Genomic DNA, 17,351 nt, shown 5'->3' on the forward strand with positions numbered 1-17,351 from the left:
CACTCAACACTTTGCATGAAATGATACCCGAAACTTTCGACTTTCAAACAGAATAGTGATATCAAGGAAAATCTTTTTAATCACATCACAATAATCGAAAGAGAGAGTGATTAAAGAGAAACTGTCACTTGCTTATACGCCCTATTGAAAAATCAACCGAGAAGTCTCGGTATATTAGTTAGCTGGATTTTTCCTAATCATTGGCTCCACTTTCTCATCAGTAGTGTCGTCTGTTCATCCGCTAACGTTCCTGAGGGTCCATTGCAAGCATGCACAGCTCTGACAAAAAATTTCTTGCTAAAATTGTTCGTTCGTTCTACAGAGGATGCATCCTCGTGGTTGACGAAATATACAAGAAGATGGATTATGGGCAGCTTCCCAGACAAAAGTTTTTAAAACCATTGGGCGTTGTAATTTTCCTAGCAAGTTATAATGCGTTTTCACCATTAAATTCACAAAAAACCTAAGATCTGGCTAGATTTTTGCAGCAGCGAAAATATCACCAGGTTTCATGACAAATAATGCTATAGATGCCAAAATTTACAAACAAAATTGCCTGATGAAGCATACTCCTCCGTTCATTTATACCCACTGTGGACCGGTACTGTTTTGGCCTGATTTAGCAATTTGCCACTATAGCGGAGAGGTGCTACTGTGGTATCGGAACAACGGGTGAATTTCTCTGGAAAGTATATAAACCCACCCAAGTGCCACCCAATTGAAAAATATTGGGTAGTTGTCATACATAAATTGAAGCAGAATTGACAACATCGACTCTACTACCTGGCTTCCCATTTATTTATTTATGGAGCAAGAGAAAATCCCAATGGAGATGAAATTTGTTTATCTCTCTCTCCAGCAGGCATAAAACCTTCTCATTATTTGTATCAACAGATTACAATAATCCAACAGATACATTTGGACTTATTACTAACAATTGATACTAACAATTAAAACTAAATCTATAATCCTATAACTAGTTGGTGATGCCAAGCCTTACATGCCAGTAATAGTACTCTTGCTTAAAAAGTGAGTGAGAAGAAAAGGGTGGGAATAGTAGTAGGTTGGTGGAGAAGGTGGTAAACGAGCGTGGGCTAGCAACTGTGTTAGAATCGGCATGAAGATCTAATAAGTGGCCAAAAAGATGGTGGAAGGCAGAGAAAACGACGGGTTTAGAATCAGCATGTAGATCTAATTAGTGATCGAAGAATGCATGATGGAAGACAGACAGAAAGAACAGAGACGACCGGGTTAATTTCGGCGAGCGAATCTAGTTAGTTTCCAATGTAGATGGTGGAGAGGAGTGGGGGTTGAACGAAAATATAATAATGTATGTATGCATGTATGTGGAGCAGGGAAAAGCCCACTGGAGTTGAGAATTTTTGAACCTCTGCCTCCAGCAGGCATAAAACCTCATCATCTTTGTACCAATCTTTGATTCTAAAACTAACATGATAAGTGACTAAGAAACAATCGTTTGATAACATTTCGAGATACATTATAATCGAAGACATTATATAAGTTAACGAATAAACGACACATACTAGTAAATGGTTCGTTGATTCCATAGTTTGTTTTGGCGTAAGGTAATTTTAAAAAGGGGTGATAACGCAGACTACGACGATGAATGTCGAAATTAATTAATTGTAAGAGTTCGGGACAATCGATACGTGATTGTAACAAATCGGCTATGAAAACTGATTTTGCGACATTCCATTTTGAGACAGATGATAGATCCAAGCCTATAAGTTTACAGCGATCTTGGTAACTAGGTAGATTTCCAGGTGCCGTGCATTGCCGGTTGGAATTGATTCTGCAATGGTATTACCTTAAGTTTTCCTGCGTCTTCTATTTATTCATCTGGTAATCTATCTGCAGCTTGCATTTTATCAATAGCACTTACGATTTCTGCTTCCAACTTAGCGATTTCAGGTCTGAACTCTGCATTGTTCTACATTTTTAAAGAGATTTTCATATGTCATAACTTCCTTTATCTATTGGTCGACATTTCCTTCTTCTTCTTCACAACTATTATCTTTAAATCAAATTTGACCGTTCTGTTATAACAAATTTAATAGCCAATTATTAGCGTAGATATTCTTTCAAGAACTAGCATTACGATCCCTAAATACTTGATACTAAAAATCCCATTTACATTTATCAAAGCTCGATCGTAGGACAACTAGCGTGTCGTCCTATGCATTGACCTGACAATTCAGGGCTTTTTTCAATAACCTCCAATTACTTCGTAAGGATTCTTCGGTTCCCGTTTTCATATCATGCCGAACATTCTTAGCAGCATGCATTGGAGCGACAACCGGCACTTCAATACTTCTGATTATCTGTTTAACCTCGGTATATGTGTTAAGAAGTGTATCTAAAATAAGCTATCCACATACATTTGTGTTGTACGCATCTATTGTGATGGTTTTTATGCTCAAATCACAGTATGCTGTGCGTTTGGCTGTCAGCTTTCGTTTGTTTACTTGTTTGTGCGGTTGAAATTCTGCGTTTTCAAAATGTCGCGTATTGAAAAGGAAGTGAAAATTATGGTACTGGACACATGGCTAAGTGAGAAGGGTATAACTATGCGAAAATTGGCGAAGCAGTTTGGATTTCATTATGCCAGTATTGAAATAATCATTAATAAGTTTGGGGAACACTACTCTTTGGATAAGCCACCAGGAAGAAGCAGAAAACCCGTATCTTGCAACCCGAAACTGGACGAGAAAGTGGTATCTCTAATAATGAAGAACAAATCAATGTAAATACGTGATTTGGCAAACAAAAGCAGGAACGAGTGTAGGAATGATCCAGCGTATCAAGAGGCGAAATCACCTGAAGACCTACAAGCAGCAGAAAATCTCGAAACAAAGTATGGAACAGAAGAAGCCAGCAGTAACAAGGGTACGGACATTGTATTTGCGTCTTTTGCAGTGTCCGGATGCATGCGCTCTGATGGACGATGAGACTTATGTAAAGGAGGACTCAAAAACCCTTCCAGGTCCACAATACTTCACTGTCGTCGTTGGAGAGGATGTGAGCGGTGCGGACAGGTCGATTCAAGTGGATGAATTCGGTCGAAAGGTACTGGTATGGCAAGCAATGTTTTCCGGTGGTTTGAAGTCAACCATTTTCTACACAACTGGAACTATAAATGCAGAAATCTATCGATCTGAGTGCCTCCAGAAGAGATTGCTGCCTTTATAGAAGAAGCATAATACACCTCCACTGTTTTGGCCGGATTTAGCGTCGGCTCACTGGCTCAATTGGCTTGCGGGAAAGAGTATAAATTTCGTTGAGCAAAACAAAGTCTAGGCATTACATTCCTTTTGTGGAATTTGGCCTTTCTGTTTCAACAGACTTCGCAGCCGATTCTTAGTGTACAGAATCATTGCATGGCTAGTACTATGGATCCTACTGACACTAAGAATCCTTCCAGGTCGGGGCTCGAACATACCACATCTGGTTTGTAAGACCAGCGTCATTGAACCGCCAACCCGGGACACGTTTCGTTGAGAAAAATATCAATTCACCCAATTGCCCTCAGCTTCGACCCATCGAACGCTACTGGGCAATCGTGAAGAGGGTCTTCAAGAAGACTGGTAAGGCAGCTGGGAACACACAGGAGTTAAAAAAAAATTGGGCTCAAGCGTCAAAAAAATGCGATGCAACACTTGTTCGGAACTTGATGAAGAGCGTTCGATCAAAAGTACGAAAATTCGTGAAGGTATAACTGAAATTTCAACCGGTTTTCATTATGCTCAAGTTAAACCTCGTACAATAAAGAATAAATTTTCAGTTTGAATAAAATATCGTTTTTCTTTCATTATTTGAAAAAAAAAAGTGGATAGCTTATTTTCGATACACTCCTTAGTAGAGATTTTCCAAACCGAAGACTGTCTTAGAGTGTACTTCTATCTAATTTTTGTGAACATCTATAGTTACTTAACTTCATGGGAGCATCTAAAATACGATTCACTTTTTTCAGGATCATTCTGAAAACAAGAAACAATTGGACAGTCAACATATACGTTTTAATTGCATTCAAAGAAATCAACAATTTGTTTTCGATAACATGACGAACACATCATGAAATGCCATTGATCGTTAATCTTTATCTCTGAAGCATCCCGTTTCACCTTTCCAGCCAGGTGGTGCATGTAGCAGGTCTTTTTATGAAATTCGTTCAATTGTCACGATACCACTGAATAGTCTCTCGATTGTACTGGCAGCTTGCACAATTTGGTCAGAAACTCCACTGGACAACTGAGTACTTTAAGAAAAGATTGAATACGAATTCTAATGCACGCTTCCTTTGATAACTTCTAACGTTTGAAACAAAGACTGTTGTTTTTGTCCGCAGTTGCAAACCGCTTGCCAAATAAGAATTTGTCTAGTGAATCGTCTACATTTTCTCGGGTAGTGGTCACATATAACATCTGTCAGGGAAGTCCATCTAACATTCGTTTTTTCGTTCATCAATGAGCATTCAGGATACCTCGCTAGAATCGTGAAGACAGAATATTTAATTTATTTAAATTTATTTAAAATATTTTTTTTCGATGCCAACTTCAGCTAAATTAATTGTCAACTTTACAACTCGTTTTGGGGTGTAAGTTTAAGTAAATTTTAATGCTTCTCTAATTAGCATCTATTGAGATTCTAATATACCTGTTTTATGGTTGCAAACTGTGTGTTTATTTAACCTATCCCAAGCCCCAGTACTCGATAGTGGTTTACAGGAAAAAGATGTTTCCATATATTTTGTTTACACATGCAAATAATTTTAATTGCAAGTGTCCAATCGAATTATGTCTTTCGTGTACAGAACAAATATATATATATATATAGCTTCGAAAATTATAAGCCCCATCTCAATGCAATGTTTGCATTAAATGGATTTTAACACTACAAATGAAATTTCAATCTCTTATAGATGGCAAGCAATCGACGCACTTTTAGTTTGTTTTGTTCATATACATCATTACCAATTTTTGTTATTACCAATACTTTCATCCAATATCCTATTTCTTACCAAATGTATCCAAGCGTAGCGATATTCCACACATCTGAATACCATTCGGATAGACCGTCCGGTTTTAAAAAAATAATATGGCAAGAAAGTGTATACTCAAACAGATACTTTTATTCATAAGACATATTTCGTAATATCTTCATACAATAATATTTAAGAATATTGATTATAGAAAAAATTACTCGTAGTTTTTGTGAATAATAAATGGAATCGAATAATTGACGAAAAATCTAGGTAAATTGGAACCAATTTCAAATAAAAACTACAACTAAATCAATTGTAAATGGTTGCACAAACTGGTGGAATTTTTTTAATTTTTAATTTTTCAATTTTTTTCGCCTCGAACAGTCATCGGGCGCGGTTCGCTTTTTCGAGCGCTCCGCAAGTAATTTATATTTATTTATTTTTTGACGCGTAGTCTACGTCGCGCGCGGGCTTTTTTTTATAGCCTTTCGGACAAATTCTATCTAGAATAATGAAGTGCGGTGTAAAATCGTGTGTTAATATTGACGATCGCTTCCTTTGGAAATGCGAATTCTGTGAAAAATCGTACCATTCAGCCTGCATCGGCGTGCAGCGGCATCAAGAAAATTTTATTCTGGCATTTATGGTACCAGTGTGTGCCGACTGTCAACATTTAATAAGGACAGGAGCTGAAACTCTAAAGCTACTTCATCAACAGGAGCAACTTCTTAAGTACACAAAAAATCAAACGGAAACGTATCACCGGACCACTGCAGACATGAAAACCCATTACCTGGAAATATTCGACAGTGTCGAGCGCTTGCTCATCGACGTGAAGCAGTCATTGTCCAGTATCAGCAGAAACGACCACAACATTTGCGGTAAAGTAGGTCAGCGCATGCAGTCATTCGAGGCCTCGTTACACAGTGCCATAAAAAACGTTAGCGATTTTAGTAAAGTAAATGACCAGCACATCCAGGAAATGAGCGAACGGCTTCTTCGCCTCGAAGAAAAATTCTTACGACCTACCAAATCTGAAGTCCCTGCAATAATACCTAACACTATTCTGGAAGAATTGAGAGATGAAGTCAAAGCAATATCGACTTCAATCTCCAGTATCGGAACCAAAGACCAAAATACCAAACCTAAGTCTCTAGCTGAAGAACTCAAGGAGAAGGAAAATCAAACATGCGACAGTGGCTGGCGCTTCATTGGAAGTAAAAAAATCTGGAAACGAGACTGGAGTGTGTATGATAAAAAACAGCGCACTCGACGGCTGCAAGAAAAACAAGCAGAAAAAGCAAACCTCAGACGAAAACAACGGAAGCGGAAACAACAAAATAATACAAATTACAGTATACGCAGTAAAAACAACAACTACACCAACAACAGCAAACACGACAACAACAACAACAACAGCAACAACAACAGCAGCAGCAGCAACAACAACAACAACAACAGCAGCAACAACAACAACAACGACAATAATGTGCACTACAACAGCAACTTGAACACTAACAGTAACAATACCTGCCACAACAATAACAATAATGTGTCATTACAATATACCTTACCCTTGGACAAAGACTTACTAGCAGCTGCACGGGTTCAATTCTCCGGGAATCCAGGTGCAGATATTGCCTCAAAATTCATAAATTTTCAAAAAGGTGAAACAATCAACCCTTACAAAGGAACAAGAAGTATTCAAAACAACACTACTCCGGTCTTAGGAAGTAATGACATCAAAGCTGCCCCACCCACATCTGCAATATCACAGAACATAAATACGTCTGCAATATCACAGGACATGAATACAGACAGCCAATTCGAAATTGATCCAATGCGTCCTCCCATTGTACGTCTTACTTCACAATCTGCAAATGGCGACGAACGCTTCTTGAAAGCAAGACTTCGTGACCCGAAAATAATGCACGTCGTCCGTCTGTATTTGTCATACATGAAAAATCAACAACCTACAGTATGCATCGAGGGTATGACACCAACTAGTATAAAAATGCTATTAGCATCAGAAGGCCTTCCAACAACACCTGACCACCTCCTACGAATCTTCATCGAAGTGCATCAGGAATATGGAATGGAACCTAAGGAAGCGCAGGCCGACCTGGACTCTTATGGGAAATTTTTGACAAGTGAACACATCCGCCGACTCCAACTAATCCGGGAAGCCGAACACAATTTTACAAGGCCGAATTTTCGGAAATAACGACGCCCTTTGACGAAGGAATAGACACCGAAATTAGTAATGTAAGTATTCCAGAATTCTCAAAAACTTCTTCGCTTCATAGACAAAATGTGACTGAAATTTTGGTCTATTGCCAAAATTTCAACCGCATGAAAAGCCCGGCCAAAATGAAAGAAATTCATCAAAATTTAATAACCTCCTCTTTCGACGTAATCCTTGGAACTGAAAGCAGCTGGGATGAAAGTGTTAGAAGCGAAGAAGTATTTGGAAATAATTTTAACGTATTCCGGCACGACCGAAATTTATCTCTCTGTCAGAAAAAATCTGGAGGTGGAGTCCTCATAGCCATAAACTCTTGCTTTACTTCTGAAGAAATTATTACTCCTAAATATAAAGAATTTGAGCATGTATGGGCCAAAGTCTCAATATTGGGAGAAGAACATATTTACTGCTCTGTCTACTTCCCACCCGAAAATGCGAACAAATTCTCTTTTGAATTTTTCTTTCAATCTTTAGACACTATTATTTCGAATATGGAACCTGAAGTAAAGCTTCATATTTTTGGCGACTTCAATCAACGTAATGCGGACTTCATTTCTGACATTGAAAATGAATCAATCTTACTTCCAGTCGTAGGAGAAAACCCAACATTGCATTACTTTTTCGACAAAATTTCTAATTTTGGCCTACATCAAGTAAACTCCGTAAAAAATCAACAAAACGCATATTTAGACCTTCTTTTCACAAATTGCACAGAAGACTTTTGTGTGAATGCATCAAACCTGCCATTATGGAAAAATGAAGCATTTCACACTGCAATTGAATATTCATTATTTACACACAATGCATCCCTTCCCTACGACTTGGAATATGAGGAAGTGCCGGAATACAATAAAATTGACTTTGAAGAAGTCAAGTGTAGACTAAGTATAATAAATTGGCGGAACATACTGAGTACAGAAGGAAATGTCGACGTCGAAATAAACAAATTCTATCACATTATAAACAAAATATTATCCGAAACTTTGCCCATGAAAAGAAGAAGAAAAAATCATAACAGCAAATTACCTGTATGGTTCAATTCACAACTAAAACATTTGAAAAATAGGAAACAAAAAGCGCACAAAACTTACAAACAAGAAAAAAGTGACGCCCATCTTCAAAATTACTTAAATCTATGCAATCAACTCAAAATAGCCATTAACACAGCACACGAAGAATACAACCGCAAAATTGAAAACGAAATAAAGACTTGCCCTAAGAACTTTTTTAACTACACGAAAACTAAACTAAAAAGCAACAATTTTCCATCTCAAATGCACCTCGACGAACATGTAGGGAAAAATAGTACAGAAATCTGCAATCACTTTGCAAATTTTTTCCAAGAAGTATATACATCTTATTCAGAAACTGACCGTGACCGTGAATACTTCTCTTTCATACCTGCATTTTCCAACTCTATCTCTGTAAACTATCTATCAGAACATGATATTTCGACAGCACTGAAAAACTTAGACGCCTCAAAAGGGCCTGGACCTGACAGCATACCACCAATATTTTTAAAAAATCTTGCTGAAGAACTTACACTACCACTACAACTACTTTTTAACTTATCACTTAATAAATGTACTTTCCCTAAAGCATGGAAATCTTCCTTTCTTGTACCAATATTTAAATCTGGTGCAAAATCTAACATTCGGAACTACCGTGGAATAGCAATTATCTCATGCATTCCAAAATTATTTGAAAAAATTGTAAACGAAAAACTTTTTCATCAACTTAAAAATGTAATAACAAACAAACAACATGGCTTTTTTAAAGGCCGCTCAACTACAACAAATCTCTTAGAATTTATGACATTCACACTGAATGCAATGGACGCTGGCAACTACGTAGAAACTCTTTACACTGACTTTAGCAAAGCCTTCGACCGTATTGACATACCTTTACTTCTACACAAACTACAAAAATATGGCATAAAACATACTCTTCTTGAATGGCTCAAATCATACTTAACGAATCGTGTACAGGTAGTCCGCTTCCAAAACATACTGTCTGAACCAATTAATGTAACTTCTGGCGTACCTCAGGGTTCTCACTTAGGGCCTCTCCTTTTCATTTTACATATAAACGACATTTCCTTCATACTAAAAAATCTGAAAGTGCTTATATATGCAGACGACATGAAACTCTTCATGGAAATTAAAAATATCAACGACGCTGTAATATTCCAGAACGAAATCAATCTATTCCACATTTGGTGCTGCAAAAGTCTACTCCAACTCAATGTAAAAAAATGTAACTCAATAACTTTCAGTAGGAAAAATGAAACTATACCTATAAACATACATCTAGGAAATCAACTTGTAGAAAAATGTAAAATTGTAAGAGATTTAGGCGTAATCTTAGACTCCAAGCTCACTTTTGTGGAACACTACAATACCATAATCAATAAAGCTAATAGCATGCTGGGCTTTATTAAACGCTTCAGTCATAACTTTCAGGATCCATACACAATTAAATTATTATACACTACATATGTCAGACCTATTTTGGAATATTGCAGCCTAGTATGGAATCCATACAATATTATTCACGAAGAACGCATCGAATCTATTCAAAAACAATTTCTTTTATATGCACTTCGTAAATTAAACTGGACAGCATTTCCTCTACCATCATATGAAGCACGCTGCATGCTTATCAATATACAAACACTTAAAGAACGCCGCGACTTTGCAATGCTTTATTTTATCAGCGACATTATTTCTCAACGCATTCAATCAGCTCCATTATTATCGCAATTAAATTTTTATATACCTAGCCGCCAACTACGTTCCAGGAAATTATTTTTAGAAAAACAAGCTAGAACAAATTATGCAAAATACAGTCCAGTCAATCGAATAATGCGCCATTACAATCAATACTGCGAACATCTTGACCTTACTATGTCAAAAAATCAAATCAAATCTAAGCTTTGTCGTAGAAATAATGTGTAGTATGTAAGTGAACATTGTAAACAATTTATATGTAGTCTACATTTGCTTGACGAAATAAATAAACATTCACAATGTGCGAATTCGATTTTTTTGTACCGAATTCTGATTTTAGTACTAGTCTGAGTAGTTCCAATATGTTATGTAACACTTTATGCATATATCACCCCTAACTTAAAATGTTTTCTATATGCATATGCCACATGAACACTTACAACATTAGATGTTAATTACTTCTGGTTAGTAAGAAGCAGTGCGCTACCAACCATCTTTCGATTAAATTAACTCAAAATTGATTCTTCCGCTCGTGATAGCTCATTCCGCACTGAACAATGCTTTGTGTCTGTGAAAAGTTTCACCCATTAGCTCCGTCATCATCATACTGAACATAGATGTATAATAATTTGATAATTAATGTCTTTCTTCGTGTTCCCCTTTCTCTTTTCCATTTCAGTTATTCATCATCGAGCGGCAGGTGTTCGACTTCCTCGGGTACATGTGGGCACCGATACTGGTGAACTTCTTTCATATAATATTTGTGATATTTGGATTTTTCGGTGCCTATCAATATCGTCCAAAATATTTAATAACGGTAAGTATTTACTTAAATCTTGTTCTGTTACCAAACCCTCATAATTCTGTCTAATAGTTAAAATTACATCCTATTCGACTTGTACTCCAAATCAAAGGCTTCATCCCCTATGTCGTAAGATAATGACTAACCTTCCGATAAAAAGTTGTGATTCTATCTTTATTGAAGTTTGAAAGTTTAAAAAATATTGTTTGAAAAGTTGTATCCCACCTATAGTCTTCAACACCGTTGTCATTGTTTAGTCAATCATTCTAATTTTAGATAAGCTAAAATCTGGGATTCCCAAAGTGGCCGATATCGGCCAGAATCATGCATCGACATACACAAAAAAAAATTTTCGAGCTCAAAAAGGTCTGAAAACCTCCTACTTAAAACAAGTTTTTCTTTAACTTAAAAGATGTTTTATATACTACAGGGTGGGCCATTCAAAGTGGAAGCATTGAGCAACCCAATAATTTTTGACAGAATTTTCAGATCAACCGCGTTAGAAACGTCATTTCAAGACAAATTCACCATGGAACAGCACACACCAACAAAACGCGCTGAAATTGTTCAGCTTTACATTCAATTCGACTAACAATCTATTTGTTACGACCATTGTTCCCCGGATGAGTCTTGTCGACAAACGTTGATCACCCATTTGACGCCACCAGACTTTTTTGCGGGGCTGTTTGAAATCTAAAGTATAAGCACTGATAAGCCTAGAATCAAAGCTCAATTCAAAGTCAACATACGACGTGAAATCGCCGCCATATTGACCGATACATTGGCCGAAACGATGGAAAACACTAGAAAAAAAGTACATTTGGTACTCAAGGCCAAAGGTGGCCATTTATACGATATCATTTTGAAAACCTGTTTTAATCCACCTAGTGGTGTACTGATTCCTTTCTCATATCTCACATATTCTCATATATAAATATGTGGTATTCTGCAAAATAATTTCTTTTGAGTCTTGAAAAACAAAAAGGATTGTCCATGAAATAGTATAATTTACAGAGGTAATCAGTACTCTGATCGTTTAGGCCATATCTAAGAAAACAAAATCAGTCCCACTATTGCAGGTGCTTCCGAAATCGGAATCCGGAAACCGGTATAATCGAAGTCGGTTCAAGAAAAAGAACTCGGATCCAATTTCGGCTACAATCTTCATTCGTTAATCGAAAATCGGGAACCAGGAAGGCCAGAATTAATTTGTAAGGTCGTCTACTGACAATGACTACTGATTGGAATAGTTTCGAGGCGAGTTTAGAAATAATTTTACGTTTTTTATTTCGCCGCTTTTAGTGACGGTATACATATTTGAACAATCTTCACCCTGTAATTCCGGAACCGGAAGGCGGATCCGAACGAAATTCAGGAATTCAATATGGAACTATAAGATCTTTCATTTGAGCCTGAGTTTGTGCGAATCGATCAAGCCATCGTTGAGAAAAAATAGCATTTTGGTATACACAGAAAGAAAAGATGAAACTTACACGACATGTAAACCAATAGTACTATTAAACAGACGTCAGTTGAAACGAAAATCTGATTTAAAACCATGATTGATGTAAAATTACATTGAAATGCATTTACTTTTTCATTGAACAAGGCTGTATATTTACAAATCGCTTAGTTTTGTAATGTAACTTTCCATTCAATTACCTGCTCCAAATATGTGCATGAAAATAAATGTAAATTCACAAAATATTTTTATCTGTGTATACAATCACTATTTCCAGTGAGTTAGAAAAGTTGGTGCACTTTTTTTCGTTTTTGTGCACATATCACCCTGTAATTCTGGAACCGAAAGTCGGATTCGAATAAAATTCAGGAAATCCGTGTAGAAAAAATCGCAAAATGCAACAAAAAATTTTGGTTGCCTAATGTCTCAGGAATGCATGAAAAGTCCAGATCTGGTATAATCTGAACATTTTTTTTTAATAAATCGAAAGTGTCAAAGAGTTGACTTCAAAAAAATTTTCGGGATAACAGCAGACTGTACAAGAGAACCGCGTAACTTCGGAAATCCGCGTAAGAAAAACCCCGTAACTTCGGAAATTCGCGTAAAAAAAGCCGCGTAACGCGTAAAAAATTCCAGTGTTTCCTGTCATTCTCAAATCTAATTTGGCAACTTTTGGTTTATCTATCCGTTTTCAAAAACCATAACCATATGTTATTATTTTTAAAAACTCATGATAAGTAGACGCCGAGGTCGTCAAATGGTGAAATAACCAAGTGCTCACAGGTTATACATTCATACCTTGTCATGTCAGTGATGACGCTTGCCCAACAGAGCGGTATAAACTGCTTGTTGAATTATCAATACCTTGCTTTAGTAGCCGAATGAGAGGGCGCGAATAAGTTTGCGGGCTATAGTTCATCTATATTCGCGAAATGGACTAAACAAATTATTCAAAGTGGTCATACGTTTACGTGGCAACTCGAAAAGGGTACGAAATATTCGAAACTGGTTTTGAATATGTCCCCCTTTGCGGTATTTGTTTGTGGATAGCCAAAACTTTTTTTTACTTTTGGATATAACGGTTGCCGGATATCGGTTCCAAAAGTAAAGGTAAAACAAAATTTCTTAACTGGCTCAATAGTGGTGAGAAATTCGTAAATGGAATGCACAAATTGTTTCAATTTGTAGGTATTGTTAGTTGGTGTCCAAACTTTGGTCTATAACGGTCTCCGGTTGCCAATTCTGAAGGTATCGGAAACAGTGGTCAAAAATTACAAACTCACTTGAATTTTTTCTATAAACGGTGGAAGGCATCATTACACCATTTGGTGAATAAAGACATTATTTTTTTTTGTAGAACCGTATTTCAAACTGACGATCAATATTGATTTTGAAAACTGACTTAAGGTTAATTATTGTTTAAATAGTAATAGTAATGTTTCAAATTCGAACTTCGAGTGCTTTCGGAGATAAATTTCTTTGAACTTACTTGCGCTCAGTCATGTCACTGTCGGATACGTCACTTATACCATTATATCACCGGTGTCTGTCATGCGATCTTCGATCTCGATCTCAACAGTAACCTTAAAACGTGCCTAAGATTGTGGAAATCGGTTCAGCCATATCCGAGCCCCAATTGAGCGGATAGAAAAAACTACAGGGTTGTATACAAGATAAGACCGATCACGATGACATTAAAAATACAATTTTTAAACTCACTCAGCATGTTCAAATTTGAACAATAGACAATAACTTGCATGACACTTTCTAGGATTCTAAAGCTAATGTTAGGATGACATCAGTTTTAAAACTTGCTTGTCTCGCTCCGAAACTACTCGAAATAATAATAATAATATGATTTTTAGAATTATTTATTATATAGAAACAAAACACAAATCTGAAATAACCATTCTGATTTTAGAGCATACAATTTACTGTATTTTATCAAACAAAAACTTTTCTGCGAACTTCCACCATCGTTCATAAATGGAAATTTTATGTGAATATTCCCAACACTGACGCATATTCACGGATTTCTGCCATTTCCATGGATCTGTTGTCTATTATAATCATACATATTTTTAATGTCTTATTAAAGAAATATATTTCTCCTCGATTTTACTTATTATAAATCCACAATCTAATTGACATCTTGACTGCTTTCGTCGCCTAGAAATAAGTAGTACATAACAAACCATTTTCTTATAAAGATTGTCCCAGAAAGTATGGACGCACTTTGATTTCGCTGTAAATAATTCACATATGCTAGATATTCAAATTTTATTCGATATACTCATAATATTAGACTACAACAACAGAATATTATTCTCAACATTTGCTACTAAGCCATTGTAGACTAGCTGGCACACTTTCTTGCGAACGGTCCTCATTAAATTCTGTACAGATTTCTTGGCGACAAGTTTTGACACTTTTTTCCAATCTTTTTCGAACTGTTGAATGGTTTAGACTGCCGAGACCTAATTTCCTATGTTTCCTAAGATGTGCCTTCGTTAATGCCCAAAATTCCTCAATTGGTCGAAGTGGTGGGCAATTTGGTGGATTCATGTCAAATTTTTCGACTTCAATCGATGTCTCGGACTGGTTTAACACTTGCCCTTCTCGCACCGTATAATATTGTGGTCCCGGCAAGGATTTGTAATCGAGTTTCACATAGGTTTCATCGTCCATGATTATGCAGTTCAAATTTCCAGCAAGAATCGTATTGTACAGTTTTCGAACCCTCGGCCTGATCGATGCTTCTTGTTTCGGACTACGTTTTGGTTCTTATAGGTTCGAAGATTCGAACGTTCTTTAGCACGAAGAACATTTGACTTCGAAGCTCCCCCTTTTTTGGCCACATCCCGAACTGAAACCTTCTTCTTTTGCTCGAACGCCTTCAGTATACGTTTATCCAACTGAGGGTTAGCAGGACCTTTTTTGTCGACCCGTTTTCGGTTTATCATCAAAGGTGTTATCCTCACCGAATTTCCTGATTGCATTTCACACGACTTTTTCACTTACTCCTTCCATTTTTGCTATCTTTCTCAGTGACAATCCGCGTTCTGTGCACCATTTATACACAATTTTTGTTTTGCTGAATGTCCAAACATTTCGAACCAAACTAATGAAAACGAATAAACAAATGCACAAGTGGTTAGAGAAGAGTGTAAACAACAGGACGCAGCCATAAAAATTTGACAGATTCTGAACCATTGCGAAATGGCAGCGGTTTTTGGTTGCGTCCATACTTTCTGGGACAGTCTTTACCGTATTTTCCGGGTATATGTCGATTAATACCAAATTCTGATTCTGTACTATCTACAATGTACAATGCGATGCTTGATTATTGGTTTGAATGAACGATAAAATAACAACTTTAAATTTTGAAACTAACGATTCTGACTTCAAATTTGATAACTAACGATTGGTCATGTCAGAAACTATAACGTAATATCGACGGGAACACACGATGGCTTGTACATAGTATTGTGCTTGTGGTTCATTGCACAGTGTTCTCTCATGCATGTCAAGTGAATACTTTTACGTAAATTTCATCTCATCGGCGGGAAGGGCGTGGTGAACAACTATTTGGTACTGACGAAGATACCGACAATACTTGAATATTATGTGTCTTTAATCGTTCTTCAGAAGGAGAATCTATGCTTGCTACTGAGCTAAGGCATGTACGTTGTTAGCATTACATATACACTGGAACCTCAATTTACGCGCAGAGCCGGTGGTGCGTAAATTAAATAAAACATCGCGATATTTTAAATTTCTCGCGTCAAAAAAGGTTTTTCAAATTTCGTTTGATTTTCTTGTAAATAACATGAACAATACTACTATGTCCGATGATTTTGCCTCTGAGTATGTTCTGCGACTATGGAAATGCTTAAGAGATGTTCCAATATCCAAGAACTACTTGGAATACTGTCCTTAGGGACTACACTGTGTCACAGTTAGAATTGCAACGGCTAATGCCTTTTTTGTTTGTTGTTCATACTTTTAGAGCTACACATAGCTTACTTGTCTATTTATAGCTGTTTTAGGTAGGTTCCTAGTTGTCCAAGAACTTCGGTGAAAACAAGTCTTAAGATCTACACGAACATTCATCAGTTTTTGTATAGTTTTTCAATGCTGCTCATAGTCGTAGTGCTCCATACTGCTTACTTGTGTGTTTTGATCTTATTTCGGTACATTCCTTGTCGTCTAAGAACTTCAGTGAGAACAAATCTACACGAACATTCAGCAGTTTATGTGTAATTTTTCAATGCTGTTTATAGTCGTAGAGCTACAACTCCAGGTAGTTTTTGGATGGCCTAGAGCAATTACAATTGTCCTATTGATTGCATGTGGCATCACGAGTATGGACCGAGAATGATAAGTTAGTTAATGCACTTCACTACACTGGTAGATCTCAAGGTCTGAACTTCAGGTGGTTTTTAGATGATCCATCTAAAAACCACCTGGTTACATTGGTAGGCCTTAAGGCCTTTTCCGAGAAGGTTTTGGATATTCAAGTTATTCTACAGATCTTATCACAGTATGTCAATTTTCTGTGAATAGTACTACGAGTACATACCGCACTCAATAGTCATATCCACTTTCGTATATTGGTTATTACTGGAATAATACGGAAACTGGGATCAGGGTGATTTCGCCGAAAGCCATTCCACCGAAAGGGTCATTTTACCGGAAGGGTCATTTCACCGAATGACATTTTAACGAATGCCATTTCTCCGAAAGCCATTTCGTCGAATCTTGCAATTGTCTTAATATCGTAATTGGAATTGATTTAAAATAAAGACAAATGAAAGATGATAGCGTTAACGCCCGTTTTGTTAATCTACAATTGTACTTCTTGAATAAAAATTAATTCTTGTACTCTTGAATAAAGATTGATTCATGAACCTCAAAACGAAGTTCCCACGGCGAAACGACTTTCGGCGAAATGACCTATTCGATGAAACGACTTTCGGCGAAACAGCATTTTCGACGAAATGGCTTTCGGCAAAATGACATTCGGAAAAATACGCAAGGTTCATAATTCTAGTGTAATAGTCAGTGCAGTGAAACTTCATTCAATTCAATTGAAACCGAATGTGAAACAC

At 36.8% G+C, this 17,351-nt stretch overlaps 1 protein-coding gene across 4 annotated transcripts in view; it reads left to right on the forward strand.

Moving 5' to 3' along the window:
• Positions 1-17,351, forward strand: part of LOC131437529 (sodium/potassium-transporting ATPase subunit beta-1-interacting protein) — a 135,789-nt gene that overhangs the window by 60,629 nt on the left and 57,809 nt on the right. For all 4 annotated transcript variants that reach the window (XM_058606935.1, XM_058606936.1, XM_058606933.1 and 1 more), the window contains exon 2: positions 10,656-10,793. In XM_058606935.1, the coding sequence (XP_058462918.1) occupies positions 10,656-10,793 (138 nt within the window). The remainder of the gene's footprint in view (positions 1-10,655; positions 10,794-17,351) is intronic.

The sequence above is a fragment of the Malaya genurostris genome, chromosome 3, assembly GCF_030247185.1.
Source record: "Malaya genurostris strain Urasoe2022 chromosome 3, Malgen_1.1, whole genome shotgun sequence".
Classification (NCBI taxonomy): domain Eukaryota; kingdom Metazoa; phylum Arthropoda; class Insecta; order Diptera; family Culicidae; genus Malaya; species Malaya genurostris.